At 55.9% G+C, this 27,464-nt stretch overlaps 9 protein-coding genes across 9 annotated transcripts; 3 read left to right on the top strand and 6 right to left on the bottom strand.

Annotated features, from left to right (window-relative positions):
* Positions 1-618: 618 nt before the first annotated feature.
* Positions 619-1,627, top strand: PG997_009170 (uncharacterized protein; the record flags this gene model as incomplete). The annotated part of the gene is made up of 3 exons (XM_066813485.1): positions 619-700; positions 823-956; positions 986-1,627. 3 exons carry the CDS (start codon positions 619-621, stop codon positions 1,625-1,627), a joined length of 858 nt encoding a protein of 285 aa, XP_066665447.1.
* A 973-nt stretch (positions 1,628-2,600) lies between these two features.
* On the bottom strand, positions 2,601-4,958 carry PG997_009171 (urea active transporter 1; the record flags this gene model as incomplete). Its single annotated transcript, XM_066813486.1, has 5 exons — positions 2,601-3,700; positions 3,760-3,991; positions 4,065-4,211; positions 4,284-4,739; positions 4,881-4,958. 5 exons carry the CDS (start codon positions 4,956-4,958, stop codon positions 2,601-2,603), a joined length of 2,013 nt encoding a protein of 670 aa, XP_066665448.1.
* A 2,117-nt stretch (positions 4,959-7,075) lies between these two features.
* PG997_009172 (glycosyl hydrolase family 88 protein) lies at positions 7,076-8,193 on the bottom strand (the record flags this gene model as incomplete). The annotated part of the gene is made up of 2 exons (XM_066813487.1): positions 7,076-7,210; positions 7,240-8,193. 2 exons carry the CDS (start codon positions 8,191-8,193, stop codon positions 7,076-7,078), a joined length of 1,089 nt encoding a protein of 362 aa, XP_066665449.1.
* A 1,051-nt stretch (positions 8,194-9,244) lies between these two features.
* Positions 9,245-11,152, top strand: PG997_009173 (major facilitator superfamily transporter protein; the record flags this gene model as incomplete). Its single annotated transcript, XM_066813488.1, has 2 exons — positions 9,245-10,521; positions 10,702-11,152. 2 exons carry the CDS (start codon positions 9,245-9,247, stop codon positions 11,150-11,152), a joined length of 1,728 nt encoding a protein of 575 aa, XP_066665450.1.
* A 413-nt stretch (positions 11,153-11,565) lies between these two features.
* PG997_009174 (uncharacterized protein) lies at positions 11,566-12,315 on the bottom strand (the record flags this gene model as incomplete). Its single annotated transcript, XM_066813489.1, has 1 exon — positions 11,566-12,315. One exon carries the CDS (start codon positions 12,313-12,315, stop codon positions 11,566-11,568), a length of 750 nt encoding a protein of 249 aa, XP_066665451.1.
* A 685-nt stretch (positions 12,316-13,000) lies between these two features.
* PG997_009175 (uncharacterized protein) lies at positions 13,001-15,505 on the bottom strand (the record flags this gene model as incomplete). The annotated part of the gene is made up of 6 exons (XM_066813490.1): positions 13,001-13,907; positions 13,979-14,119; positions 14,182-14,896; positions 14,954-15,047; positions 15,133-15,307; positions 15,417-15,505. The coding sequence occupies 6 exons, from the start codon at positions 15,503-15,505 to the stop codon at positions 13,001-13,003; spliced, it is 2,121 nt and encodes a 706-aa protein (XP_066665452.1).
* Positions 15,506-16,750: 1,245 nt separating this feature from the next.
* Positions 16,751-17,920, bottom strand: PG997_009176 (Methyltransferase; the record flags this gene model as incomplete). The annotated part of the gene is made up of 3 exons (XM_066813491.1): positions 16,751-16,914; positions 17,059-17,815; positions 17,873-17,920. The coding sequence occupies 3 exons, from the start codon at positions 17,918-17,920 to the stop codon at positions 16,751-16,753; spliced, it is 969 nt and encodes a 322-aa protein (XP_066665453.1).
* A 2,453-nt stretch (positions 17,921-20,373) lies between these two features.
* PG997_009177 (uncharacterized protein) lies at positions 20,374-22,538 on the top strand (the record flags this gene model as incomplete). The annotated part of the gene is made up of 3 exons (XM_066813492.1): positions 20,374-20,440; positions 20,943-22,138; positions 22,182-22,538. 3 exons carry the CDS (start codon positions 20,374-20,376, stop codon positions 22,536-22,538), a joined length of 1,620 nt encoding a protein of 539 aa, XP_066665454.1.
* A 2,135-nt stretch (positions 22,539-24,673) lies between these two features.
* On the bottom strand, positions 24,674-27,170 carry PG997_009178 (uncharacterized protein; the record flags this gene model as incomplete). The annotated part of the gene is made up of 3 exons (XM_066813493.1): positions 24,674-25,418; positions 25,620-25,844; positions 25,918-27,170. 3 exons carry the CDS (start codon positions 27,168-27,170, stop codon positions 24,674-24,676), a joined length of 2,223 nt encoding a protein of 740 aa, XP_066665455.1.
* Between the last annotated feature and the right edge of the window lie 294 nt (positions 27,171-27,464).

Raw genomic sequence — 27,464 nt, forward strand, 5'->3', positions numbered from 1 at the left:
GTAGTAGTGCTACTGGCTTGTATATCATTGAGTCCCCGCCGCTACCGACCGCCAGAATCGCGGATGGATTATCTGGAGGTGTGATAGGTGATAGGTTTGGACTTCTCGCAGGCCTGTCCCTGACCGCTACTGACACCGACTTGACTGGGGAAACCCTTCACCTCGCTCGTGGGAACAGCAGCAGCAGCAGCAGAAAAAGGGACTGGCCGTGGACAGCCTACCATGGCGTCTCCAATCCAGAAGACAGATCGCAAGGTGCGGAGAATGATGCGCACCTCCCTCGCACTCCCTCGCGGATCGACTGGTTGGGGCGGGGTTTCGGATGGTGAGAGCAAGAAGACGAGGGCGCATTCCGCGCCATCGCAAAAGATAACGGAAAAAGGGGAAATGATGATAAAAAGGGCCAGACAATAATAATATCCTGATGCCATGCATCATTCATTAGTCTATCGAAACGAAAAAGAAGAACGATACTACCTTCATACTTTTTCCTCTTGCCGATCATTGACCTTGCCAGCCAATATCCGTCCAGCTTCGTTTCATACCGACGAATAAGACCCTCCCTCGACCACTCGCAATCGAAAGTCAAAAACAGAACCGAACGCGAACATCATCAATATGGCTTCTTCCGCAGCAGTCAACATGGCCAACGGCCGCGTGCACGAGGGAAAGCTGGCCCTCATCACCGGATCCGCCCGAAGTCAGTAGATTGTCGTCCCATTATCGTCCTCGTCGAAACACTGGAGGAGCAACGGAAAACAGAGGAGAACAGAGGAGACCAGAACAGAACAGAACACTGACATGACGTGCGATCTGAAACAGGCATCGGCGCCTCCATCGCCCGCAAGCTGGCCGCCCAGGGCGCCAACGTCTGCATCATCTACCTGAGCGCGAGCTCGGACGAGCCGGCCCAGAAGCTCGCCGCCGAGCTGGCCAAGGACCACGGCGTCAAGGCCGTGCCGTGCCGCGCCGACGTCACCACCAGGAGGGCTGCGCCACCATCCTCCAGACATCCGAGCAGTCCTTCCCGGCCAACAAGAACGATAAGACCGGCAAGCTGCAGGTCGACATCCTCGTCCACAGCGCGGCCCTCTTCCACGCCATGCCGCTCGAGGCCGTCACCGTCGAGGACTTCGACAAGGTCTACCGCACCAACGTGCTGGGCCCCATCCTGCTGACGCAGGCGGTGCAGCCGCACCTGCCCAACGACCGGTCCGGCCGCATCGTGCTGCTGTCCAGCGTCGGCAGCAAGGTCGGCCTCGCGTACCTGACGCTCTACGGCGGCACCAAGGGCGCCGTCGAGTCCATGACGCGCACCTGGGCGCGCGAGCTGGCTGAGCGCTGCACCGTCAACAGCGTGTGCGTCGGCAGCACGGCCACCGACATGTTCGCGCACGCGAGCGAGGAGGCCAAGCAGGCCATCGCGCTCTTCTACCCGCTCACCCCGCTGTCCGGCGTCCGCGAGTGGGACAGCCCCGAGATGAAGGAGATGGGCCAGAAGTACGGCGGCCGCGTCGCCTACCCCGAGGAGATCGCCGCCATCGTCGCCAACATCTGCAGCCCCGACGCCGCGTACCAGACCGGCTGCCTCATCAGCGCCAACGGTGGCCAGTGGATGAGCGGTTAGAGGATGTGTATGTGTGTGAGTGCGTGTGATAGTTCGTGAGGAGGAAAGAAAGAAAGAAAGTTAAATAGTGTAATGCAAATGAAATGAACAGATACCCAAAACATTTTGGGTGACTACAAGTCACATTGATTACTTGAATGGGGAATGCTCGATGTGTGCTGAACCGGGCGTTTCATTCCCGTGCCGCCTCGCTTGCTGTGCCTGTTCTTCCCAATGGAGGAGCTGAGTTCGTCCGAGGAGTCCAAGGACGGCTGATCTTTGCCTCCCTTGCGCCTCTTGATATAAGCGAGACACGCCTGCCCCATATGAACCGTTTGCCGTAATCCTCATGCAATCGTGCTCAACCAGGTAAAGCAGCAGGTTGGGCACATTTGGAATCGTAGCAGCAGAGGAAAGGCTAAAGTTATGGGTGTAGTTGCTGTCGTGGTCAAGCATCAAATTGTGCACTACCCCGCGATGCCTGTTAGAAAGGGAATTATTCCAGAAGAAAAGCAAAAACACGGGAAACCACAATCCGTAAAATTCGTCCGGCTTTTGGATATCCACCGAGTACACACTGAATGTGACCTGTAAGACGACGAAACTCTACCTGAACATTGGAAGATACTTACCATGAATTGCAACATCGAGGCTTTCTACATCGGGGCTTAATCCTCGGAACTCAGCCTCAGCCATACACGAAAAGAGAACGATAAAGTAATCATGTATCATTTTTTTAAGAAATCAATGTGTATTTGATTTTCACTACTCTAGCCAGTGAACGAGGGTATCGTTATATTATTCAAAACCCACTTGCCTTGCTTCTCTTCTCTAGTTCCCCCTTTCGTCGAACACGCTCTTTGTTAGAACAGCGGCGATGATGGACCAGCCCATCCTTACTCCGCAACGATCCCTCCCTCGCCGACTCCTTCTTCGCCGGCGGCGTCTCCCTCCGCTCCCACCCTTCTCGCTCCCCGGCGCCGCCGCCCTATCATCACCATCCCGAGCCGCAGCCGCCACCTCGGCGTGAATAGTCTTGGGGTGCTTCCGCCCCGTCAGATCGGCGACGATGAACCGGAACGTGCGCGCGAGCGTGTGCCGCCCCCTCGAAGACGGGGAACAGCCCGACCGCGCCCAGGCTGCAGAAGATCCAGATGATGCCCACCGTGACCCAGCCCGTGAAGAAGGGCTTGCTGAAGATGTAGCCCGAGCCGTACATGGGGAACGGCCAGAGCACGAGGAAGGACAGCGTCAGGACCACCGTCGTCCACTTGGAGATGCGGCTCGCGCGCGCCAGCTGGATCTGTTCCGATTGGAACCCGTCGACCGTCGTCTCCTCCTCGTGTTGCCCGCCCCCCACGGTCCCCTCGAGGTCCGCGCCCGCCGAGGTCGCGAGGTCGCGGTCGTCGTCGGCCTTGCGGATGGCCAGCATGCTCTGCCAGTCGTAGTGGTCCAGCCCGAAAATAAGGGTGAACGCGGGGATCAGCACCAGCGGCGACAGCAGCGCCACGACGTTGCCCGCCAGCATCGGGTTGTTAGACCCCGTACATTCCACTCCGAGGTTCCCGCACTCCTTCTTGGCCGTCACGAGCCACGCGATCAAAGCAAAGACCAGGCCGAAGATGGGAGACAAAGCCGCGGCCCACTTGTTCTGCCCGGCCCAGATGAGCGTCAGGGTGGCGGGGATGACGGCGGCCGAGATGACGACGCCCATCATGAGGTACAAATACCCCATGGAGATGCCCGCGTAGTATAAGCCCACCGAGAAGGTCGAGATGAAGAGGGCGTAGCCCACGACGATGACGTGCGACATGTAGATGAGCCGGCGGCCGCTGGCGTCGGGCTTGACGTAGGTGCGGTAGAAGTCGTAGGTGAAGATGGAGGAGACGGCGATGAGCTCCGACGAGGTCGCCGACGTCACCGCCATGAAGACGATGAGCAGGGTCGCGATGGCGCCGCCGCGGCCGAGCAGGGCGACGGCGGCGTAGGGCAGGACCAGGCCGGCCGAGATGTCGGCTTCGGACATGCGGTCCGGGTAGGTCGGGAAGCGGGGGTGTCTTCGAGGGCCAGGGCGGAGAGACCGAGGGTTGTGGCCTTATAGCAGACGAAGAGTCAGTTGGAGTGAACACCTCGAATGAAGGAGAAGAAGAAACTTACAGTAAGCCAGGGGATGGCGAACCAGCTGAGGCCACCCAGGATGTACCCGGGCAGGGCGTGGACCGGAGAGGCCGCGATGGCCTTGTTGTAGTAGCCGTTATCGAGGAAAACAGTACCGAAGTTGCCCACGATATTGATGACGAAGAAAATAGCGCCCTCCTTGGACCGCATGGTGAGGTACGAACCCTCGGCGTTGCCCTCAACGGGATGGGCTGCGGCAGCTTTGACCTATCATTTTCCAGCACATTAGCATGCCGCATATAAAAAGTTGCTGTTGGTTGTTGACGAGGGGGCTACTTACCAGCAAGTCATAGACGGCGGACGGGGAGCCTAGCGCGTCCCCGGAAGCATACGTTGTCAACGAGAAGATGATGATAATGATTATCAAGATGAAGGTGTGAACCCAATCAGTCAAGATGGTTGCCTTTAAACCACCAACAATGGTGTACTGCACAAAGTGGAAAAGTCAGTATATCGCCCTACTACAACCCGTCTCCAAGGAGTGTCGCCTTTTACTCACCAGCACGACCCCCAGCGGCAACAAGTAAATCGCCGCCACCGTATGCATCCCCGTCAACGCGCTCACCGTCGCGGAGCCGCCGACGATAAGCATCAAGCTGACCAGGATATTGGTCGCGAGCCCAAACACCATGAAGACGACGTGCGCGACGGTGCCGTAGCGCGCCTTGATGACCTCGAGGAACGTGTGCCCGTGCGGCGCGCGCCGCTTCAGCTCGATGGCGAGCGTCGCGAACAGCAGGATCTGCACCGTCGCGCCCGACGCGTACCAGAACGGGCCCGAGACGCCGTACCGGTAGCACACGCCCGTGCTCTGGAGCAGGGTGGCGGCCCAGGTCCACGAGGAGACGACGGCGGAGCCGACGAGGCCGCTCTTGACGGTGCGGCCCGCGGTGTTGAACATTTCGGAGGTGACGAGCTCGGAGTTGTAGCGCTTCAGGATGAAGGTGGTCAAGATCTGCAAGGGGGATACGCCATGTCAGGTTACTGAATTCTTGACATGTAGCTCTGTTTGGCGATGGCACATGGAGTGCTTCCGTCGCTTCTGAAGAGACCGTGCTAGTCGGTCGCAGTAGACAGGATGTTGTTGACGACTTACCATTCCCAAGGCAAAGGCGAAGCCCAAACCGAGGACGATGCCATAGCCCACACCGGGCTCGAGCGGCGGGGAGATCATGTCGACGGTCGCAAGATCGTAAGAGTTTCCTTACTGATATCGCACAGTCCCGGAGTCACGGTCTAGTTTGTGTATGTGTGCGACGGGCGACCCGACAGGTAGGCAGGGCCTGCAAGGAGCTATATAGGAGAGCGCGCAAAGCGAGATCGCAGACAGACAGATCTACGTGAGCCAATGGAGGGGTTACCGGGGGTTAAATTCATCTTACACACGATTCATCTGATCTCAAGTACAGATAAAGCTTCATATCACATCAGAGGAGCCTTCCCCGCGTGGGTTCAGGGTCCAAGAAAGGACCGGAGTCAAGTAACCAACCCCCACCTGCAGGGCGACAGGGCGATATCTGCGCGAGTCGTCTCGGTAGCCGTCGAATCATGTTTCCTAATCCTTTATTGGATACTGATACACCGCAGCGTAATAAAGCACTCACTCATAGGTTGTAGCGGCTGTTGTGTTGCACAGCGTGGGTGTGATGTCGTAGCCTATGGGACGGGGGCTGCATATGCGAGGGATCATCCCAAACTTTCTACTGGCGCTACGCCATATGCAGATACTCACTGATAAGCATGTTTCACCGACCAAATCTGCTCTTATGTAGAGCCATCTGCCATCATCAAAAGCGATTGAGATCGTCTATAGAGGCTGATTACCTCCTGCCAAATCAGGCAATGCTCTTTCTCTCCAACAAGGGGGAGAGAGGAGAATATCTCCGTCAGGCTGTGCCGGGCACTTGTCGAAAGAAGCCTCCGAGTGAAGATATTGAACGGGATCGTCATCAAAGAGGTCTACCAGATAGAAACTATCTATCATGGACTCGGATCTGGTCACAAAATACTGTAATGAAAGCCCACGAGGAGAAGATGTGACTCCATACTGACATGTAAGCGGAAGAGCTTATCTAGAGGCATTGGCCAATCAAGTGTAAAGTTCAAGCTCATTGATAAGAAGATACGGTCTGAATGCGGGAGTTATTTTTTTTAGCTCTCCCGTCTGGGGTAGCTTGCGGCGCCTTCCGATGTCGACCTGTGTCGCTCAGCCCAAGCCGATAGATAAACAGCTGCAGTAACCAAGAGAGAATCGACAAATCAGAACCCGGCTTGGGCTTCTTCGCAGGTAAATTGTTCATGTAAGGCCATGATACTGATGTCGCAGACCAAAGAAGAAGAGTACGAAAGGCTTCCCCAAGTTTGACAGTCTTGCTTTTTGCCATTAGCGAAGTGAAAGTGTTTCTTTTAGCTTTGCTCGTCTCTTTCGACCGCGCTGGCCGGCCATAATTGTTGTCCAGAGCTGCGATGAAATCCACCGATGATGCTGCATGTTTCTGTTTCGGGATACGATCCGGCATTGGTAATATCGATGACTACGTATCGTGACTCGGAATATGCCATCCGGAGATGCGCATGCACAATCTGAGAAATGCTCGCGTGCCATATCGGCGTCGCAGAAGAGTAAACCAAGAGCTTTGTCGATGCCCCGGTAGCCCGTACCTTTGGGATCTAGACGGGCCTACAGTCAACCTCAGAAGCCACTGCGGCTGAAGTGCACATGGAAAAGCACATCTGTCTTGCATAAACAAGTCGAGATGCGAAATGTCCAACATGTCGCTCTGATAACGATAGGGTCAAGGCATGGCGTTCGGCGTCTTGGTATCGGCAGCTGCCACTCAGCATTATACACATTTAAGCACTTAATCATTTATGAGTGCAAAACTCCATGCTCCATTGCATACGAGAAAATGGGGCTAGTAAATAAGTGCCAATTAGCAAAAGGATAAAAGCAAAAAGAAAATCTCTACAACATCCAATTTGATGACTCGGCTGGGGCTCGATCCCAGGACCTTCAGTGTGTTAGACTGACGTGATAACCAACTACACCACCAAGCCCTTGAACTTGGATGTTTCAATAAGTGGAAGAAACGTGACTTATAATATCCTATATCCACTACTTTCAAGGCCATAAATCAAACGCAATTCACGATGCACCTTTGTCAATGCATCATGGCGGAAAACGGAAGCTACCCGACCTTAACTCGATACAGTCACCTACGTATACATCCACCAGCGGTGTCTAACTCATTGTTTAGTCTCATCCAATCGGTAACTCCCAACAACAGGAACCTATATAAATACGCGCAAAAACTCCACCAAGGCCATGATCGCCATGGCCTGGCCATACGGCATACTGGTAATGGGGATGTCATAGTAATGCTGTAAGTCGTGGCCCATGCCCGTACCAAAACTCGTGTTGCGCAGCTCCCCCGCTCGTCGATATTGTCCAAGACGGCCTTGATGGCCTTGACGGCCACCTCCTCGTGCTCCTTGCCCAGATACCGTTTTCGCTGCCCCTTGAGCAACCCGAATGCGAACCCCGCGGTCGCGCTCGCCTCCTGGTACGACCCCTCCGACTCGGGCCGGTCGAGCACCGTCCTCCAGAGCCCCGTGTCCGCCTGGAGGGGCGCCAGCGCCTCGCACTGCGCCTGCAGGGTGTCGACGAGGTGCGCGCGCAGCGGGTCATTCTCATCGAACCCAATCAGCTCCAGGAACTCGGGCAGCACGATGGTCAACCACGAATTGCCGCGCGCCCAGCGCGCGTCGGCAAAATTGTGCCCGCCCTCCTTGAACGTCCAGCCATGGTAAAAGACCCCCGTGCGCGCGTCAAACAGGTACTGGATATGCAGCAGGAACTGCCGCTTGGCCTCGTCGACGTAGCGCGGTCTGTTTAAGAGTAACCCGATCTTGGCCAGCGGCAGCACCGTCATCATCAGCGTGTCGTCCCACAACTGCTGCTCGTTGACCTCGAGGTAGGTGATGTGCTGCATCCCGCCGTAGCGCGTGCGCGGCAGCTCGTGCATGGCCCACTCGGCCCAGCGGTCGAGCCAGGGCAGGTAGACCGGGTTGCGGGTGTGCTCGTAGACGCGCGCGAGGGCGAGGAAGCAGGACATGGTGTTGATGTTCTTGGTGGTGCCGCCCGCGGCGAAGCGGCTCGCGAACCAGGCCTCGATGATCTCTAAGTATTTCGCGTCGCCCGTCAGCTCGTAGTACGCCCAGAGGCCGTTCAGGCCGATGCCGTGCGTCCATTCCCAGTCGTTCCAGCCTTTCGTGTCGATGACCCGGCCGTCTTCGAGCGTCATCAGGAACTCGCCCGTCTGGTCTTTGATGTTGACGAGGCCATCGATCAGCAGCTGGATCTTGGCGTGGATGTCGCTCGCCTTGAGGCCGTACGCTTCGGCAGGCATCTTGAAACTAGGAGATAGGTGGTGTCTTCCAAGGGAATAATTTGAGAATCACCAGTATGTATTTTCTTTTGCTGAAAGGAGTAACCCGCTGGCAACGACTTGCTGTACAACAGCGAGCCGTACCATCTATACCAATACTCTATGTACATTTTGGAGAAGCGACCGGCTCATTCCCTTCAGCACAAACGCGCCGAGCAATCTCGCAATGCCGTTGGTGGAGAAATCCCTTGGCTTTGGAGACGCCCTGCTTCCCCGGTCCGAAGCAGGCCGAATGCATCGTCGAGGACTTTTGGGGTTGCGGGGAATGAAGCTTCCCCAAGCCATTGCCAATCATGTCTCCCGTCCTGTCAACGGATGCCTGGCCCGGTCGTGGTTGCATTGAGATCAACCTTGACTCCACTATCATTCTGGCCTCTTTGTGCCTGATGGCGTCGCACCCAAGCATCGCTTGCCATTCTCCTCTATTCCTGTCCATAAGTGAATCAAGCATCATACCTGAACCAGTGCGGGGTTGGTGCGCATCGTTGAGGGTGAAGGAACAAAGTGTGGGCCAACGTTACTTATGCTGACAGTATCCCTGATCATTACCCCCAGACCTTACCCCAGACCCCAGACCCCAGATTCTCGGCCCAATATTGCCCCATCAACTTGTCATGGGCAGATGAGATTTTGGGACGAAGGAACAACTAACATACGGCAAAATCGCCGGCCATTGAAGCCGGAGGTCTGGAGTTTGGCGGTATGTGGTAGCGAGGTTGGTCGCTTGCACCCAACTCATGTAATACGTCAACTAGAGTAGCATTTGGAGGAAATCACCACCAATACGAGACCTTGCCGAAGCTTGGAGAAATGGCACTCTTATAACCCGCGAAACATGCCCACACCGACATCCAAACATGCTGTCATAATTGTCCCTGCTTTCTCCGTCTTCTATTCTGGTGCCCCCTAGGCGAACTCCATTGCTGTTGGGAATTGAGAGAACTTGCCCCTAGAAGATCAGAGAGAAGGACATACTCTAGGCCTCTCGAAGAAATCCCTACCGTCTCACATCATGTCGGGAATCGAGGGTCCTGACCCGGACCTCGTTCAACCCGCGCACCCACACCATGACCACACGACCAAAAGAAAGTCCAAATCCCTCCACGAGGCCGAAAGGACGATATCCCACGCCGAGGACGTCGACCCCAAGCACGCCGACCATGCCAACCTCGACCGCATCGACAAGGAGGTGGCCGAGTACATGACGGCCGACGGCCAGCAAGGGCCCGCCATCAGCGAGGAGGAGAACACGCGGCTGCGCCGGCTCATCGACAAGCGCGTCTTGACCGTCATGATCGCGACCTACTTCCTGCAGGCCATCGACAAGGGCACCATGTCCTTCTCGTCCATCATGGGCATCCGCGAGGACGCCGGTCTCCAGGGGCCCGAGTACAGCTGGCTGACGACGTGCATCTACCTCGCCATCCTGGTCGTCGAGTACCCGCAAAACTACATCATCGCGCGCGTGCCCGTGGCGAAATACCTGAGCTTCTCGATTGTCGCCTGGTCCGTCGTCCTCGCCTGCCACGCCGCCTGCCGCAGCTTCGCGGGCCTCGTCGTCTGCCGCACCCTGCTCGGCATCTTCGAGTCGGCCTGCCAGCCCGCCTTCGTCGTGCTCTCGGCCATGTGGTACCGGCGCGAGGAGCAGTCGGCGCGCGTGACGTACTGGTACATGATGAACGGCGCGCAGCAGATCGTTGGCGGCCTGCTGGCGTACTGCTTCTCCCTCATCAAGACGGGCCCGCTCAAGTCGTGGCAGTGGCTGTACCTGTCGTACGGGATCATCTCGGTCGCGTTCGGGGTGTTTGTGTTTGTCTGGATGCCCGACTCGCCCATGCGCGCCAAGTGCTTCTCGGAGCGCGACAAGCGCCTCATGGTCGAGCGAGTGCGGTCTAATCAAACGGGGCTCCAGAGCCGTGTCTTCCAGCGCGCGCACGTCGTCGACGCCCTCACCGACCCGCAGACGTGGTGCTACGCCGGCATCCAGCTCACGACCACGCTGCCGACGAGCGGGCTCGGCTCGTTTTACGGCATCATCGTCAACGAGAGCTTGGGGTTCTCGGTCCTGCAGACGCAGCTGCTCGCTATGGTTCTGGGGTTCTATATCATTTTCATCCTGCTCGGCTCCAATTGGATCGTCAATAGGTGGAAGAATGGGAACATCCTTACTATGTTGGGGTTCATTATCCCGTCCTTCGCCGGAACCATTCTTCTCATGACCATTCCGAATCAGACCTTTTCTCAGCATGTTGGTCTGCTTATATGTTACTACATCACCCTGTCGTTCTGGTCGGCCCAGACCCTCGGCCTATCCCTGATGTCACGAAATGTCGGCGGCATCACCAAGAAAAACCGTCGTCGTCGCGATCAACTTCATCTTCTGGTAAGTAACCCGCTAATTGTCGCCCGACTCATTTTCCCGAACTTGTCACTCTCGGAATACTAATTTTGATGTGCCCCTCTCCCCAGGTCCGCGGGCAATGCGATCGGACCCCAAGTCTTCCTGGCCCGGGACAAGCCGCGGTACTTCATCGCCTTCGCGACGCACCTGGGCTGCTACGCGCTCCTCGTGGTGATTCTGGTGTTCTTCCGCTGGTGGCTCGTCCGGCAGAACAAGAAGCGCGACGCGCTGGCCGCCGCGGGCGTCGAGGAGGCTTCGGACCGCCGGACTACGCACGCGTTCGAGGACCTGACGGATCGAGAGAACCTCAGCTTCCGCTACGTCTTCTGGAGGAGGAGGGGGAACAGTCATAGGGTGGGATGTTTGGAAGCAACTCTGGCAGACTTCGAGCCAAACACTCCGATTGCATCAGTTAGATGCGGCATTGGATTAGACCTTTTGGTAATTGACACCGATAAAGACTTATCATACAATCGTGATCTCAAAACCAAGTGGATTCGCAATGTCTTCTACTTTTGATTTCAAATCACAGGTACTCGCATTCAATTTATTTAGTCATTAGTATTATGTTTGATATGGCTATTTTTAATAAACATGGGTTGCTGTCGAAAAGATAGTACTACCAACATGAAAAACAATATCCCGTTTTTGTCTACCCCGCCAACCCCTGGCTTATGTACACCACCTCGCATGCTTTATTCAGAAACCATTCCCAACCCATCCATCTATATGTCTAGGGATATCATGAACCACCATGCCGTCTAATCCTCTATCCTCGCAATCAAGAAAGAGCAGGCCACCTTAGACCTTCTCCTGCGCAGACCCCACAACCTCGGGCTTCTTCCCCTTCCAGCACATCCAGGCCACCGCAATCCCAAACTTGACAGCCCCAGCAACCCACAGCGCAACACTCATCCCCGCGTCGGTGTGGCTCAGCCACCCCCGCAGATCCCGCCGATGAGCATGAGCACGACGGCCGCCGCGCGCCGGTTCCGCTTCGGGTTCGCGCGCCACGGCGCGAGCAGCAGCGGGTCGCTCATGAGGTCGCAGTAGACGCTCGTCAGCACGTTGGTCGGCACCTCGTTGAACCCCAGCAGTCGCGTCGTGACGATCTGCCCGCCGAATTGGAACGCGAGCAATGCGATCGGCCCCAGCGCCCGCAGGTCCAAGACCCCGTCACGCTGCATCCGCTCCGCGAGCTCCAGGTCCCCGAACGCGGGCGCCGCGCCGCCCAGCGCCAGCGCGGCCGCGGTCCAGATCAGCAGGGCCTGCGCCAGAAAGCTGGCGGCGAGGGTGCGCTTGGCGCGGGGGCGGGCGCGGCGGGTCTGGGCGAAGCAGAGGACGCCGAGCAGGAAGGCGGCGATGGAGCAGAGGGCCTTCAGCCACATGAGCGGGACGCCGCGCGGGAGCGAAGCCGCGCCCAGGGCGAGGAAGATGGTGTTGCCCGTCTGCATGGAGACGAAGACGGCGCTGGCGTTGAAGGCGGTGCTGTCGCAGAGGCCGGACACGAGGCTGCAGAGGCAGATGGGGATGTCGGCGTAGTCGATGTTGATGTCGTCGCGCAGGCCTGCGAGGAAGGAGGGCTTCTTGGTGGTTAAGTAGACTTCCCGGTTCGGAGACAACGACACGGAGGCGGTCGCCGAGGTGTCGTGGGACGTGGGGAGGATGGGCTCTTGAGGCATCGTGTAGGTTGCGATGATCGACTTAGTGCGACTTTGCGCCAAACAAGAGACAGATAGATAAGGAAGAGTCAGTCGCAACTCTTGGATTCGGTGAAAAATGGTTTAGGGATTTTGTCAAAAACCAAACGCCAGGGAAACTGTTCCCACGAATATAACGACCTTCAGAGTACAATGGCTTTGTACATACGCACAACAGCTTTGTGCGAACATAATGGCCCGGAGACTAAGAAGACTCTTTCAGATTACGGCGATGGCGACATCTCAGCCGGAATACGCTTTGTCGACCCGGTCCCGCTTAGCGCTATCGGAAAACAAGGGAGGACCCGCGCCCTAGGGCTGTCAGGGGATGAAGGGCGATATCGCTAGACCGAAGTCGGCATCGTGGGTTTTCGGAGTTCCGGCACGCATACAACAAACGGGACTCGTAATGCACTCAGTAAATGCTCTGAGTTTCTGTGGAACTCGAGCAAGCATGTATCGAGTCTATCGTAGATTCTACATGGAAAGCCTAGGGCTGCACAGCTGATATCCAATAGTGGTCTTACAGATGACGGCGTACCCATCGCCGGTGGTGGTTATCTTGCATGAAACGGATATATCATAACCATTCCGCACTTGGTCTATACTATATGCCCGGCCAATATACATCTACCCCATGATTCTGACCTAAGCCACTCTCTACCCTCTATACAGTGCTCTGTCCCGTCCTCTCCTTCTCACCACCGCCCCCACGCACATCCCGAAAAAGCCCCCGCGCGATCCTCGCCATCGTGCCCCGGCTCTCCACGAGCGGCCAGATCACGCAGATGATCATGCTGCACCAGACCCAGACGAAGCTGACGACGCACCAGCCCCGGAACCCGGCCAGCGTAAACTCCCACTGCGTCCCGAACAGCGTGAAGGGCACCAGGAAGATGACGAGCAGCCAGTAGACCAGGTTGAAGCCCTTGGCCAGCCGGGTGGCTTTCCGCACCTCGTCCGGCGCCATGGGCTCGATGTAGGACGCCTCCAGGAAGTCGACGATGGCGTTGCCGGTGGGGACCAAGGTGTCGGGTTGCGGATCAGACGCAGGCTGCTCTTCGTTGGACGAACCAGTAGCTGCACCTCGTGGCGTCGCGGTGTCGGAGGTCCTCGTCTCGCCTTGTCCGGCTGGCGGCTTCTCGTCCTTGACTCTTGGCGAATCAGAGGCGCCATCGGTGCTGGGTCGAGGACGAACACCGTTGATCTTGTCGATGCGCCTCCGCGCCTCCGGATCGTTATCGGACGCGGCATAATGCCCGGGATAGACGAACGATAGCACAACGGCCAAGAGGGTGCCCGTGCCCGCCGACACCAAGTTACCGGCTAGGGCGTTGAGCACGTCGCCGCTCGTTTCGACCGTGATGCTTCCACTACGGTACCGCGTGGTGAGAAGCCAGGCCAACATGCCGAACGCGAGGCCGACCCACGGCGACACCAGCGTCGCAACCGTCGACATCCGGGGCCACAGCAGGACGAGCCCCACCGGGATCGAGGCACCGCCGACGATGACGCCGAGGATGGTCAGGACCCAGGTCAGGTTTATGTTGACCGCGTTCAGGATGCAGCAGAATCTGGCAGCCGAACATGTTAGTATACCGTGGGGCCAAGATCTAAGACGAATTCAAGGGCGAATATCACTTACGCTGCAAGTATGAGTGCATAGATAATAATCCCCAAATGCGAAACCTTGACCAGCTCCGTCGAGCTCGCCCGGGGCTTCAGGTACGTCTTATACACATCAAACGTAATCAGCGACGAGACCGCGATCAGCTCCGCACTCGTACTCGACGTCACCGCCATAAACAGCAACAACAGCATCAGCCCCGCGCCCCCTTCCCCAGCAACGCCACCGCGCTCGCGGGCGCCGACAGCCCGGCCCCGTTCTGCGCGGCCGAGAGCGGGTCCGGCCACGTCGGGAACGATTCCGTGTTAGTTAGGGCGACGCACCCGAGCCCCATGGCCGTGCCGAAGGCGAACGGGATCCCGTACCACGCGACGCCGCCGAAGAGGTACGCTTTCACCGACGTCTCGGGCCGCGACGCGATGGCGCGCTGCCAGTAGGCCTGGTCGAGCCAGACGTTGGCGAAGCCGGCGACGAGCAGGTCGACGGCGAAGACGAGCCCGTCGTCGCTCTTGAAGGTCAGGTAGGACCCGCCGTGGTTCCCCGGCACGGGCCGGGCCTCGCCCGCGCGCTGGAGGGCGCGGTAGAACCCATCGATCCCGCCCGACAGCCTACCGCTGACACCGCTGCCGCCGCTAAGGGACAGGACGTACATCTCGAAGCAAAAGACGAAGATGGCCGCGAAGAGGATGACGGTGTGCGCGTAGTCGGCGATGAAGGTGCTGCGCAGGCCGCCCGCGATGACGTACGCGGCGACCACGAGCGGGATCAGGAAGATGGTGCCGTACACGTTGACGCCCGACAGGCCCGCCGTCACCTGGGCGCCGCCGAGGACGAGGCAGGCGCCCACGAGCAGGTTGGTCGCGAGGCCGAAGAAGAGGTAGGTCAGGTGGGCGGGCTTGCCGTGGCGGCTGAGGATGATTTCGGGCATGGTGTGGGCTGCGTTGGTGAGTCGGTCATTGCGTTTTTAGTATTATGGTGGAATGGACAGCTTACCCCCAGGGGCGTTTGACTTGATCTTAATCGCGATCAAGCTGAAGAGGAGGATCTGGGAAGTCCCCATGGCGCCGTACCACATCGGACCGCATATCTGTTTCAGCGTAAGTTCTCGTTAGTAGGTGACGACCCCATGAATCCTGAGCGAACACATAAATTTGGATGCAGACGGGACGCACCCCGTACGAATACGCAAACGTGCTCGACGTCAGCAGCGTTGAGCTCCAAGTCCACGAGCTGACGATGCCCGCCGCGATGAGGCCCGGCTTGACGCTGCGCGACGCCGTGTTGAACTCCTCGGCCTGCTTGGTCGAGTAGGCCGTGTACCGGTTCTGCAGCCATGTGAGGGCGAGCCTGGAGCGTATCTAGCGTGTAAGTTTCACATGTTTTGACTATACGGGATGCCAAAGAAGCTTCGGAAGGAAGTGGTATATGTCAAAGTGTGAAGAGAGAGATAACGCACATGAGAAGGGCAAAGAACGCCCCGATTCCGATCACGATGCCGTACCCGACCCCGGAGTCCAAGACTTGAATACCATCATGAGTCGCCATTATTGCTCAAACACAGCCTTGAAAGCCTTGCAAAGCTGTTGCGAGAGATCTGAGACCCTCCCTGCTTAAATATGTATTATCGCGCGGGGGCAAATGACTCCCGTCGGGGGCCAGTCAGTCGCGTCGAACAGGGTCAGACATGGTGTCAGACAGGGTGTCAGCGCATGCTTTAACGCCGATAATTGCAGGGTATACGGGGCGCATACAGCATCTTCTACTATCAATCAGATAGATGCGTTGCATCATAATTGAGATCTCGAGCCAGCGATTTCTATAGGTCGTTGTCTTCCGATAGCATGCCGATACATCGCTGCAGCTCTGATAAGGGGTCAGGTTGACAGTTACTCTATGCCGTTATCGTGTACAAAACTTCACTTACTCCAAGTAACTCGTCATCAGGATCACCTGGCAGTGTTGGAGTAAATAAGTCCTGCTATTCTGTCGGAATGAAGCAGTATTCTCCTTATCACCATGATAAGTCGTGGCCGTATCCGTCGGAGGTCGCCTGCATTATTTGATTTATGCTTTCGCGGGGGTCAAAAGTTGGAGTACCCTTGGATCAAGGAGATAAGCCTGCAGCGGAATGCCGATCACTGGTCAGATAGCTACCCAAAAGCTTGCCTATATCTAAGGGGATATTATTCCGATCAAATGCTACCAAACATGTTGGTCGACGGGATTATTCCGATACGCTTGTCGTGCAACATGGGTTGGCGCTGCATCTTGATCGTAAGCGGACTTGAGCGATACCAGCAACAAACAACCGTATCAATCCCGTACACTTCATTCCGGGATCAGTGTGCGCATACAATCTGCACCAAAAAGCTGTCCACGCGAATGTCTTGGGTGTGCAGGTTGGCCATTGGGAGACATTTCGGGTGATGGGTGCCAAGACGGGTAGCCGCAGTAGCCGTTGTGACTGGCGAGACGAGGGCGTCTCCTGTTATTTTCCACTCGAACCAGTGGGGGTCTAGTGTTTTCATCCCCGGACCGGATTGACCAAGGTGCAAGGTGCCCATGAGGGGTCGACAGAACATCAGTGTGATTTGAAATGTGATTTGAAGGGTATCAATTCTCCTCTCTCATTGGACTGGTACATAACCTACTCAAACCTCAGGTCGTCCTGCATCTCTTGCCGGTATTATCCGTAATGTAGCAGATCAGAAGATGCTTTCCTCGTGACCCAAATTCAAAAGCCCGCTCTATCTGGCGCATCATCGCACCCCTAAAACTAAAAGCAGTCATTCATTGCTCGTCTGCCGGCCTCCGGCAGGTCGTGAAGACGGCCGTCATGTAGACCCTTACCCCGCCGTGCGTGATCGACTCCTTCATGCGGTTGACCAGCGCGGTATACCTTGGGAGGTCCCAGCCACTACTGACGAAAAGCTGCCTTGACTTGCCCTCCCAGCCTGGATACGTGGTTCAGTCAGTTAACTTTGACACGTAAGGATCGGCAGGCAGGTCCCACATAGTCTCTGTACAGTACATACCACCATAATTGATTTCTAGATCGTGAGGGGGGGCGGAAGAAAGAGGACGAGAGGAAGACGTACCGCTTAGCTCAAGCAGATCCTTATAGACAGTGGCCCGCTGGTGCAGCTTGGCATCCTTGGACCAGTTACCGACCGGAAGGATCTCACTTCTTTGTGCGGCCTTCTCGAAGCCAGCATCGTCGAGCCACATGGGGAGGTTGGCCGACGGGTCCAAGTCCACCCCCATCTTGGCACTTAGCTCCGCCGACATCTGTTCTCCTTCCGGTAACGCATCCGTAACCGCGAACAGGCCGTCGAAGTCCCAGAACCGAGGCCGGATTTCGGAAACTTCCAGCTGCCCACCAGGCCGTAGGGTTTTGAGGGCTTGGCTGAGGATGAAGGGCCAGCTCACTACGTCGTCGCTCATGGCCCGTATGTGGATCAAGTCTAGCGAGTTCGGCTCGACAGGCCAGTCTCGGTTCAAATCGGCCACATGGAACGTGACGTTGGATGGAGCGTCCTGGAGATGGACAGGATGGTGGTCAACGCACGTCACGCTGGCCTCGGGATGTTGCCGGGCAATATCAACAGCCCAGCAGCCTATGCCGGAGCCGAGATCCAGGACTCTGTTGACTCTGGAGGGAAGCTTACAACATGTGAGGTTTCCATCCAGGACTGTCGTGTAAAGCCGATGCCGTGCGCGAGCTTGACGTTGCTGAATATCCGACTCTGGGAGGATCTCTTTCCTCAGAGCCAGATACTGAGCTCTGGCCTCCACCATCTCCCGATCTTCTGGCGGTGGTACACTGCGGCTCCCCGAAGCTTCCGCACGCGTTCGCTGGTGTCGTTAGATAATCAAGCAAATAACCCATGATGGGATAGATCAAATACTTACGGTATGTTCTGAGGCGCACGGCTTGCCAGATGCCGGGTTCCTGTCCATGATGAATGTGATGCAGGGTGGGGGACGCTTAGGTATATGACGGAGCCGTCAACTTCCCTAGGTAGTCTTCACCGGGGGCTAGAGGGATTCTTGCCGACCTAGGGAAAGAGCCGGACTAGAGGCAGGCCAGTAAGGCTGCTGGGACTGCAGAATCAGGACCTAAGCGTAAGTAGTGCCTCCACTATATCACCGACGAAGGCGGCATAAAAAAGTTGTCTGGCTTAGATTTGAGGTTGCGCGAATGCAACATGGCCAGCGTCGGCAGCAACGGTTGCTTTTGGCAGTTGTCCAGTAGCAGCAGTCGAATCGAGGATGTTGCTGCTGTTGCTGCTGCTGCTGGTGTATACATACTTATGTGAGCTTTGAATCGAAATCCGACTTTCCGTACGAGGGGAGGGGGTTGTGGGAGAGTGGAAGCAGAGACACGAGGGATACGGGGTACCCTGGCGCGCGAAGCCCGAAGAATGTAACGGCAGAACGGTAATCTGGAGGGTCCCGCATGGAAGATGACACCATCACTGACCAGATCGGCTAGACGAGAGTCTTGGATGGGCGACGACACGAGATTGGCAATAAGACAAAACGTGGCAGCCAGGGCGGAGAGTGGGTGCAGGCAGTTCCCACATGGCAGATGATGGTGTTCAAGGTTTCGTGGGTGCTGCAGTTGCCATGTGCGCGCATTGCATCGGGGAGAGGCAGGGAGCGTGGGAGGCATGGCAGCATGGAACATCGATGGCGGAGGGCCGTTTTGGTTCTGGGCTGCTTGGTCGGTGGGGTCTCTTTTTGGGTGAAGTACATACCTACTCCGGTAGGTAGGGGCCACCCAATAGCGCTGGCTGCTAGGCGTAGGCGTAAACTCTGTCTTCTGTAGGCGGCGGATAGCCCCTGTCAGACCCTGCAAGCCCGCCCTAGCGGCATACCTGAAATCCTTCCAGAAGCCATGGAATCCCTGCCACTTGCCCCAGGAAGTCCCGCTGCGGCAAGGAAAGCTAGAGGTGACGGTTTGAATGCCATGCCAATTGGCCCCAGCAGCCAAGCTCTGGCTCTCGCGTCCGGACCAATTCTTCGTGTCATGTGATATATATTTCGATACTATTGCCTGCGGCACAGGTGAAGTCCAATGCCACTCTTGGAATATATTTTCAAGGTGCTCCAGCCCCGACCGCCAGCACTTGACCCGGAGACTAGATGCATCCATCCGGTTTTGTGACAGCCATGTCATTTGAGCAGGTGGGTGGAGTGGATGGTTCGATGGCCATAATCTCAGCAAGCAACGCGGTCTATATGCACTCGGGTATATGACTGCTGTGTGAGGTGCGCCATACGGCAAAAATAGCAACGCCGGGGAGGTGTTCCTTGAAGTGAATGTCGAATGGGACGAAAGGAATGGGCTGGAGCTGAGTGGAAGTTTCCGGTCCAAGGTGGTGGTCAGCTTACGGCCAACTCTCGAACCAGCCGAGGCTTGCAAGGACTAGTCAGGACGGCAGTGGGAGGCTCAGTCACACTCGACATGAGACAGCCCTATCGAGCAAACCGCGGCGAGCGGGATCCCAATCCGCCACGGGCTGGAATCGGGAGTAGTTGAAGCGCGTGGGATGCATCCACCACATCAAGGATTGCGTACAAGATATCGAAGGGAGTAAGTCGACGCTGCTGGCGACGGATTAGTGAATCCTCCCGGCGCTTATGCGGATCCGGAGGCGCGATAAGCAGTCGTTTTTGTTTCAAGCACCGACCAGCCGATATATCGTGACATTGAAAATGGACCTCTGATCAACAAGTGGCATTGATTTGATGGCAAGTTGTTGCGGCCGCCTGTTGCATAGAGGATGGCTGGATGGTGCATTCCATGCTCAATCATTAGATTGACAGACATCTTGCACATGCAAGGTAGGATGCTCTTCTCACCACGTCCACACGTTTCAGCTTCAGCGCGGAAGGGAGGGGGAGGGGCCGGCGAGAAAGAGAGGAAGGTGACAGAGAGATGGAAATGATGGAGAGTGGGTGAGAGCGACGATCGTACGGAGTCCTCTCCATTGATGCGATGGGAAAGACTGCGAAGAGGTTCGAGCTTCAATCAATTGAAGCTATGAAAACATTTGATTTCAGGCAGAGCGACCAACTGCTGCTAATCAGCGACTTCCTACTTCTCCTTCTCACCTCAGCCGCCTAAATTGGTTGGCGCTTGTCCTAATCGACTCCAAAATGGAACCAACAGCAAATGGAAGGGAGGCAGTCACACTTTCCAAAATGGGCATCCATTGTACAGTAAGCAGCAACCAATGCAAAAGATGCCCCCTTCTGCCCTTCCTTCCTCGAGAAAACCCACTCCAACCAGCACTCTTTTCACCTTCAATTTCACATCAGGACTGCCAGTCCCCAACCTGGTCGGCTGAAAGTCCGTTTTCTGGAGGTTGCATGGCCTGTTGCTCGATTCATTCGGGTCGATCACAATGGAGTCGGCAAGTATAGAACCAGGGAAGAACGGCCAGAAGAAGAGGGTCGCAATCATCGGCGCAGGTGAGTCGCAACGCTTTCGCTCTTTTACTGCCCCCACGGCCCACCAACACAAGACAACACCAAGCCCATGGGCTGGGCCATGACAACCTAAGACCACCCCTGTGCCTGTGCCTGTGCCTGTGCCTGTGCCTGTGCCTGTGCCTGTGCCTGTGCCTGTTCCTGTTCCTGCTCCTCAGCTTTCTCACGCCCGCATCCCCGTTCTCGGATTATAGGCAGGCCACGAAGATGCGTGAGATGGAACGCGCAATAATCTATTATGCATACCACCCTCCATTCCAGAGATGACCTCATCCGTTGCTGATGCACCATTTCCATTGGGCGCTCTGCGCAGGAGCTGTGTGGGTGGTGGTCAACCTGCAACAGCTGGACGAGAATGCGGAAAGTGGATTAATGCATGGCATGTGTCGGACTTGACAGAAGTCTGTCTGCAGGCGCATATTCGCATTGCATTGTAGTACTAAGCGTGTCGGGCAATTGCTAACGCGATATGTGTCTGACGCAGGACTCTCGGGCCTGGTCGCCTGCAAGGAGTGCCTCGCGGAAGGAGCGGATGGAGGTGTCGAGATCGCCGCCGACGTCTTCGAGGCCCGCGCGGAAATTGGCGGCCAGTGGGCATACCAAGCTGAGCCTGATCCGGTCACGGGCGAGCTGCACTCGTCCATCTACGACGGTGTCGTCCTCAATTCGTGCCGCGACACCACGGGCTTCAGCGACTTTCCCGTGGACCCGGCCCGCCATGGCGACTACTTCAGCCACTGGCAGATGCACCAGTACCTTCTGGAGTACGCGGACCACTTCAACCTGCATCCGCACATACGCCTGAGCACCAAGATCCTGCGGTGCGTGCCTAACTGCAACAGCAGCGATGGAAAGCCGGAAGAAAATGGGCAAGACACGACTTGGACCGTCACCTTCCAGGGACCCAATGACAAGCAGCCCCAGGAGCGCACATACGACGCCGTCATCTCGGCCATCGGCTACAATACGATCCCGTTGGTGCCAGACTTCAAGGGCCTCAAAGAGAACTTCAAGGGCGAGTTCATGCATGGACACTACTACCGCCGCCCGGGCCGCTTCGAGGGCAAGCGCGTGGCCATTATCGGCGCCGGCTCGTCCGCCATTGACATTGCCTGCGAGCTGGTCCCCGGCTGCCGCGAAGTGCATCTCGTGACACGCCGCGGCACCTGGATCCTCCCGCGGTACGTCCTGGGCAAACCCGTCGAGGCCTGGGACAATCGTGCCACCCAGATCTGGATGCCGGGCCGGCTGGGCGAGTGGCTGCAGCAGAAGCTGCTCGACGCAGTGCAGGGCGCACACCCGGACTCGCTCAAGCCCGAGCACCGCCTCATGCAGCAGAACCCGACGATCCGCACCGAGTTCCTCGAGCGCGTGCATACGGGGCTGGTCAAGATCCACCGCGCCGATGTCGAAGGTTTTGAAGGTGATCACTCCCTCGTGCTATCGGACGGCACGCGTCTCGAAGATCTCGACGTCATCATCTCCTGCACAGGCTACCATCGCGACCAGCCCCATCTCCCCGCCGACGTGTTCCGCGGCGATGACGACGAAGAATCCGGTGATGGCATCAACCTTTACAAGATGATCGTGCCCCAACGTTACCGCAATCTGTATTTTGTAGGACTCAGCGAGCAACCGGGCCCCGCACCGCCCGCCGCTGAAGCCGCAGCACGCTACGTCGTAAGCGCCATCGCGGGCCACCACTCCCCGCCCTCTGGATCAGCTCTCAGACAAGCGATCCGGGCCGAGCGGGGAGTGGCGGCGCGCCAACTTTGTGGCCTCGCCCCGGCACAACAACACGGAGACGTATGTGCCCTATATCGACAACCTGTTAGCGCCGCTGGGCGCGAATCCGACGATGGGCCGGCTGCTGGCCCCGCGGCTCCTGTTCCGGAACGGCGGCTTCCTCACGGGTTTGCGCAATCTGAGCGCTGTCTACTTCGACGTGACTAGCAACGCGCAGTGGCGCCTTTGTGGACGAGGCGCGAACCCGGAGCTCGCGGTCGAGACGATCCTACGGACGGCACGTGGGGATAAGGAGTTCTCCAAGAGGGAGAAGGAGTTGCTGGGGATCAAATAATACATGAACAGGTATAACGTGGTTTACTATTGAGTGGCCCGTATCATTAAGTGGTTCACTTTTATTACTTTTCGACACTTTTATAAAAGTTATTTTAACCACGATACTTTAAATTAATTAAAACTACTCGCTATCCGAATCGCTACTTAATTTTATATCTTTTTCACATGTTCGCGCATTATGACCTGTTTGGCCGTAAATGCCACAGCGCCTGCCGCCCGTCGCGCGCCGCTTTAATGAATTACTATTTTCGCCTTCGTCGGTCGCTGGACGCTTCCCTTTTATTTTCTCATCCTGCAGCCTTCGAGATTCCTTAATTGTAAGGGCTCTTCTAAGCTGGACTCGCGACTTTTTAGTTTTCCGGCGCTTTGAAAGGGCTAAATTAGCCTTTTTTAAAGTACGCATTCGATTATATATAAAAGTTATTTTATAAACTATTTTAATTATACCCTTTACTATTTAATTTACCGTATTTAAAATCGGCGTTAAAAAGCTTCTTTAATAAATAAATACTTTTTTTTAATATAAATAAAGTGCTTAGTTATTTATTAAGGGTTAAACGGCGTTTAAAGGTCGTAGGTATTAGCCGTCCCTAAACGGAATGGGCTAAGTGTAAGCGTCTAGAGACGCATATTCAGCTTATTAATTACCTCGTTCGGGTTATAAGGTATTAAGCCGAATACGTTAAATTTAAATTTAATATTAATTTTTATAAAAATAGCGAAATATACAGCTTTAAACGCGATAAAAAACTCGAGCTTCGTAATATAGTTTATCGAGGCCTTAATAAATAGCTCGATTTTTTTCGAATAAGCACGCTTTAAGGGCGAATAAAGTGCTATATTAAAAGGTTAGAGCAGGTGCGATGAGTAGGGAGGCATATTAATAGTAATAATATCGTTGTTCTGGCAGTATGCCTCGAATTCGGCCGAAATATAGCTCTCGTGGCCGTCGAGAATTAGGAGGCGGTAGCGACCCTTCGTTTACGATTTAGTATGTTTATCGAAGTGCTTAATTTAGTTTAAGCCTATTTTATTATCGGTTTATTTATTAAAAGTCGGTTTAATTACTTAATCGCCCGGTAAATTATTTTCGCGCGATTAGTTCGCGAGGTGATATTAATTTTAAACGATTAAAAAAAGCGGAATATATTAGCTTTACGAATTAATATATTTAATCGCCGTCGACTATTCTCGATTACTAAGCTAGACCGATTTCGTTTTCTTACGCCGATCGGCGCGTATTACGACGAAGGTTAACCCGATTATACTTATTATAAAGCCGGTTTCGTCGAAATTCCATATGTTTTTGTTTAAGATACCGTATTTAGCTTTTATATTCGCGACCAGCTTAAATTAGCCGGAAATAACGTTTAGATTCTCGTAAAAAGCCCTTTAATAATCGTATCGACGATTTATTCTAGTTTTAAAGTTTAAATTACGGTTAATAAATCGTTTAATTTAGTGTTTACCGACACGTTCGCCGCCGCGTAACGCGGTAAAAAAATTAGCTATATTTTTTACACTAGCGATTTTAAGAGATATCCCGCGGGTATCTAAATTAATTATATGCTTACGAAGCACTTTTTTTTTATTCGTATTTAATTTATACCGTAGGTATCGAATATCGCGTCGTAAGGTTCGGCCGTAAATTCGGTGACGTAAAGTGGTTTTAAGAACGTCGTATATTTTTATAGCATCTTTTTCACTTAATAGATTTAAGGGTTTTCGTGTTACTTAAATAATTAAACCGATCCGGTTTTTTTAAATTAGATTAAGCATTATAGTTATAAAGTTATTACGCGTCAAAGTTTAATAAGGGTCGAGAAATAGTGAGGGTGGACCACTTAATGATACGGACCACTCAATGGTAAACCACGTTATCATTATATGTGCCGTTACTATAAATTGAAGTATAACCATACTGGTTGGTCCATTACGCGGAGACGGATTGTATATCTAGAGACTACAATTTCAATTACCATTTCATGCTTACACACGAGATCAGGAGATAATACCGTTTCATAGATTGACACAATAGGGTTACCTAATATTATTGATTTATCTTTTGTACATAAGTGTCCTATTGGCAAGAAAGTAGGCTGAGCATTATTGTAGTAAAATATACGAGCACTTTTAGTTGTCGGCGATCATGTGCTGGTTGGCCATGAAGACCCACGACTTCTCGGCGGGCGCTTTCTGCTCCTGCTCGGCCTCCTGCCTCTTGACGACGGTCTGAGCGACGGGCACGCGCATCGGCACGGGACGGTCCTTGGGGATCGTGAAGCGAGGCTTGCCGAAGGGCATGATCCTGTTGTTCTCGCTCTCGCTCTCGCTCCTGGTGGCTGTCTTGTACGACGAGGTCGACGAAGAAGAGTAATCGATGGCGCCGAACGCGCACTTGCCGCCCTTGAAGGCCGCGTCCGCGGCCGCGGTCCAGAGGTTGGTGATGTCGCTGTGCATGGCGGCCTGCCAGAAGAGGCGGCAGTCGGCGTACTCGGCGACGAACTGGGCGGGGGTGCCGTCGTCCCAGTTCTCGCGGAGGATCTCGTCTTTCACGTTAATCCCGGCGTTCGAGGAGCGGGAGAAGGGGTACGTGGTGAACCGATCGAGCTCCTTGAGGAGGGCGGAGTCGTTGGTGTGCTGCTTGGCGAGCTGGGTGTAGCTCCAGACCGAACTAAAAGAGTAGGACTGCGACCCCTTGACGCCGCCGACGCCCTGGATCTTGTCCTGGACCGAGGGGCGGCCGCCCATGGCGATGAACTGGACGCCGGCGTCGTGCTTCATGAACTGGGAGAAGAGGGTGCAGGTCGAGGCGCAGTAGCCGTCGAAGAGGACGACGACGTTTTTCGGGGCCGCCGAAGGGGCGGGTCGTGTAGTTCTTGCGCGTGCCGTAGCCGGTGATGTCGTAGCCGATGCCGTAGGTGCTGTTGATGGTGTCGAGGGGGTTGTCGAAGTTCCACTGCATCAGGTCGGTGTACTTGTCGCCCTTGGAGATGGCCTTTTGTTCGTGGTGTGTCAGATCGGGGTGTTCCATTTGTCACTGAGAATACTAGAAATGCAAAAGAGGGATTCTGCTTACCGGAGGGAACTTGTCCTCGTACGAGGTGAAGTTCTTGTTGGCGCGGTCGTAGTCGTACCCCAGTTGTAGACGGCCTCGCACTGCTGGATCAGCGCGTCCGACGCTGTGTACGGGTCGAAGCCCTCGCAGTTCTTAGAGAAGACCTTGGAAACGGCCTCGAAGCCGGGCGAGTAGCGCCAGCGGCCGGTGCCCTCTTGTTGAATATCGGGGAAGATCTGGCGGAATCTGTGTTGTTGTGGGTTAGCCTCTGCAACGATTGATACCAAATAAAGCTGAAGGTGTGAAGAGCAAGACTTACGTATCGTAACCCTGGAAGATGTAGCCGCCGCCGTTGACCTGGACGTCCACGACCAGCTTCTTCTTGCCGGCCGCGACGGCCTTGTCGAAGAACTCCTCGACGACCCGCTGGAACTCGACCGGGTTGGCGGGCGAGAAGGACAGCATCGCGAGCACGGCGACGTCCTCGAAGCCGGGCTTGTCGAGGAAGTATCCCGACACGACAAAGTCGCTACTGACAATCACCGGCTTCGGGTAGCCCGGCACGCCCGTCGGCGTGGCCACGGGCGGGGCGGGAGTCGACGTGGTCGCGGGCGGCTCGTTGCCGGCCCTGGCCGGGTCGGCGTAGGGTGCGAACACCTTGAAGAAGGAGGCGCCGTCGACGACGCCCGTCCAGTTGCCCTTGACGAGCGCCGTGTTGGGCAGCTCGATTTCCGTGCCGTTGGCGAAGGAAAAGGACGTCGTCGCGCCCGGGTAGACGAAACGGGTGCGTCCGCCCTGCTTGAAGTAGCCGGTCCCCTTATTGGCCGCGAAGGCCTTCTCGTAGAACATGGAGTTGTAGGCCGAGTCCTTGTCCTGGTTGCCCGAGACGGCGAAGATGGCGTCCTCGATGTACGTGGCCGCGTCCTTGCCGTTGATCTGGGTCAGGGTCGACGCCGTGTCCGGCGACGTCATGACGTCGTCGTACACCTTGATCTCGGGCGTCGCCTTGCCGTCCTCGCTGACGGACACGAGCGCAAAGGGCCGCGCCCACTCGAGCGCGTTGGTCAGCACGTCCGAGTACACGTACAGGTGGCCGTCGTGGCCGGGCCCGAAGACGCGCAGGTACATGTCGGACTGCCAGGCGTACTCGCTCTCGTACTTGTCGGCCTCGATGCCCGCGCGCACCGACGCGAGCTCGGCGAACATGTCGTAGCCCGGGTAGAAGTAGGTCGCGGGCGGGTCCTTCTTCCAGGCGCTGTCGGACTGCCACTCGAGGTAGGGCACCAGCTCGTCGACGAACTTGAGCGCGGCCTCCTTGGCGACGGGCACCGAGTTCAGACACGCCAGGGCGACTTTGGCCTCGACCGTCGGCGTGGCCTTGGGCGCCGCGGCGATCTGGTCGGCCCACTCGGCGCTGACGGCGGCGCAGGGGGCGACCTCGGGCGCCGAGGTGGTGGTCGGCGTAGTGGAAGCAGGAGCGCTGGCGCTAGTGGAGGAGCTGGCGGCGGCGGCGGTGACACCACCGGCCAATGCGAGCGCCGCAGCGCCGCTTTGAGCGACGGTAACCCTCATGATGGATGCTCAAAGGGAGACAGAGTGAGCGTATTGGCCAAGAGAGGGGTGGGCTTCGAGGTCAGAAGCGAGAAGAGCTCTGGAACACCTCTCTCTCAATGAACCGATCGGCCACCCCTCGGCAAGGGCCCTTTATATGTATGTAGGCGATCCATCCATGATGGGCGGCATGGCTAGCTAGCGGATATTCCCTGCAGCAGCTGTAATTACCTTTAGATAGCAGATGCATCACACGGCGGAAGGGCGAAGTGACATTGCGATATGTCTCTTTCCCTCATGGGCTGGCTGGCCCGG

The sequence above is a fragment of the Apiospora hydei genome (genome assembly GCF_038363865.1).
Source record: "Apiospora hydei strain CBS 114990 chromosome Unknown utg000007l_segment0_segment0, whole genome shotgun sequence".
Lineage (NCBI taxonomy): Eukaryota > Fungi > Ascomycota > Sordariomycetes > Amphisphaeriales > Apiosporaceae > Apiospora > Apiospora hydei.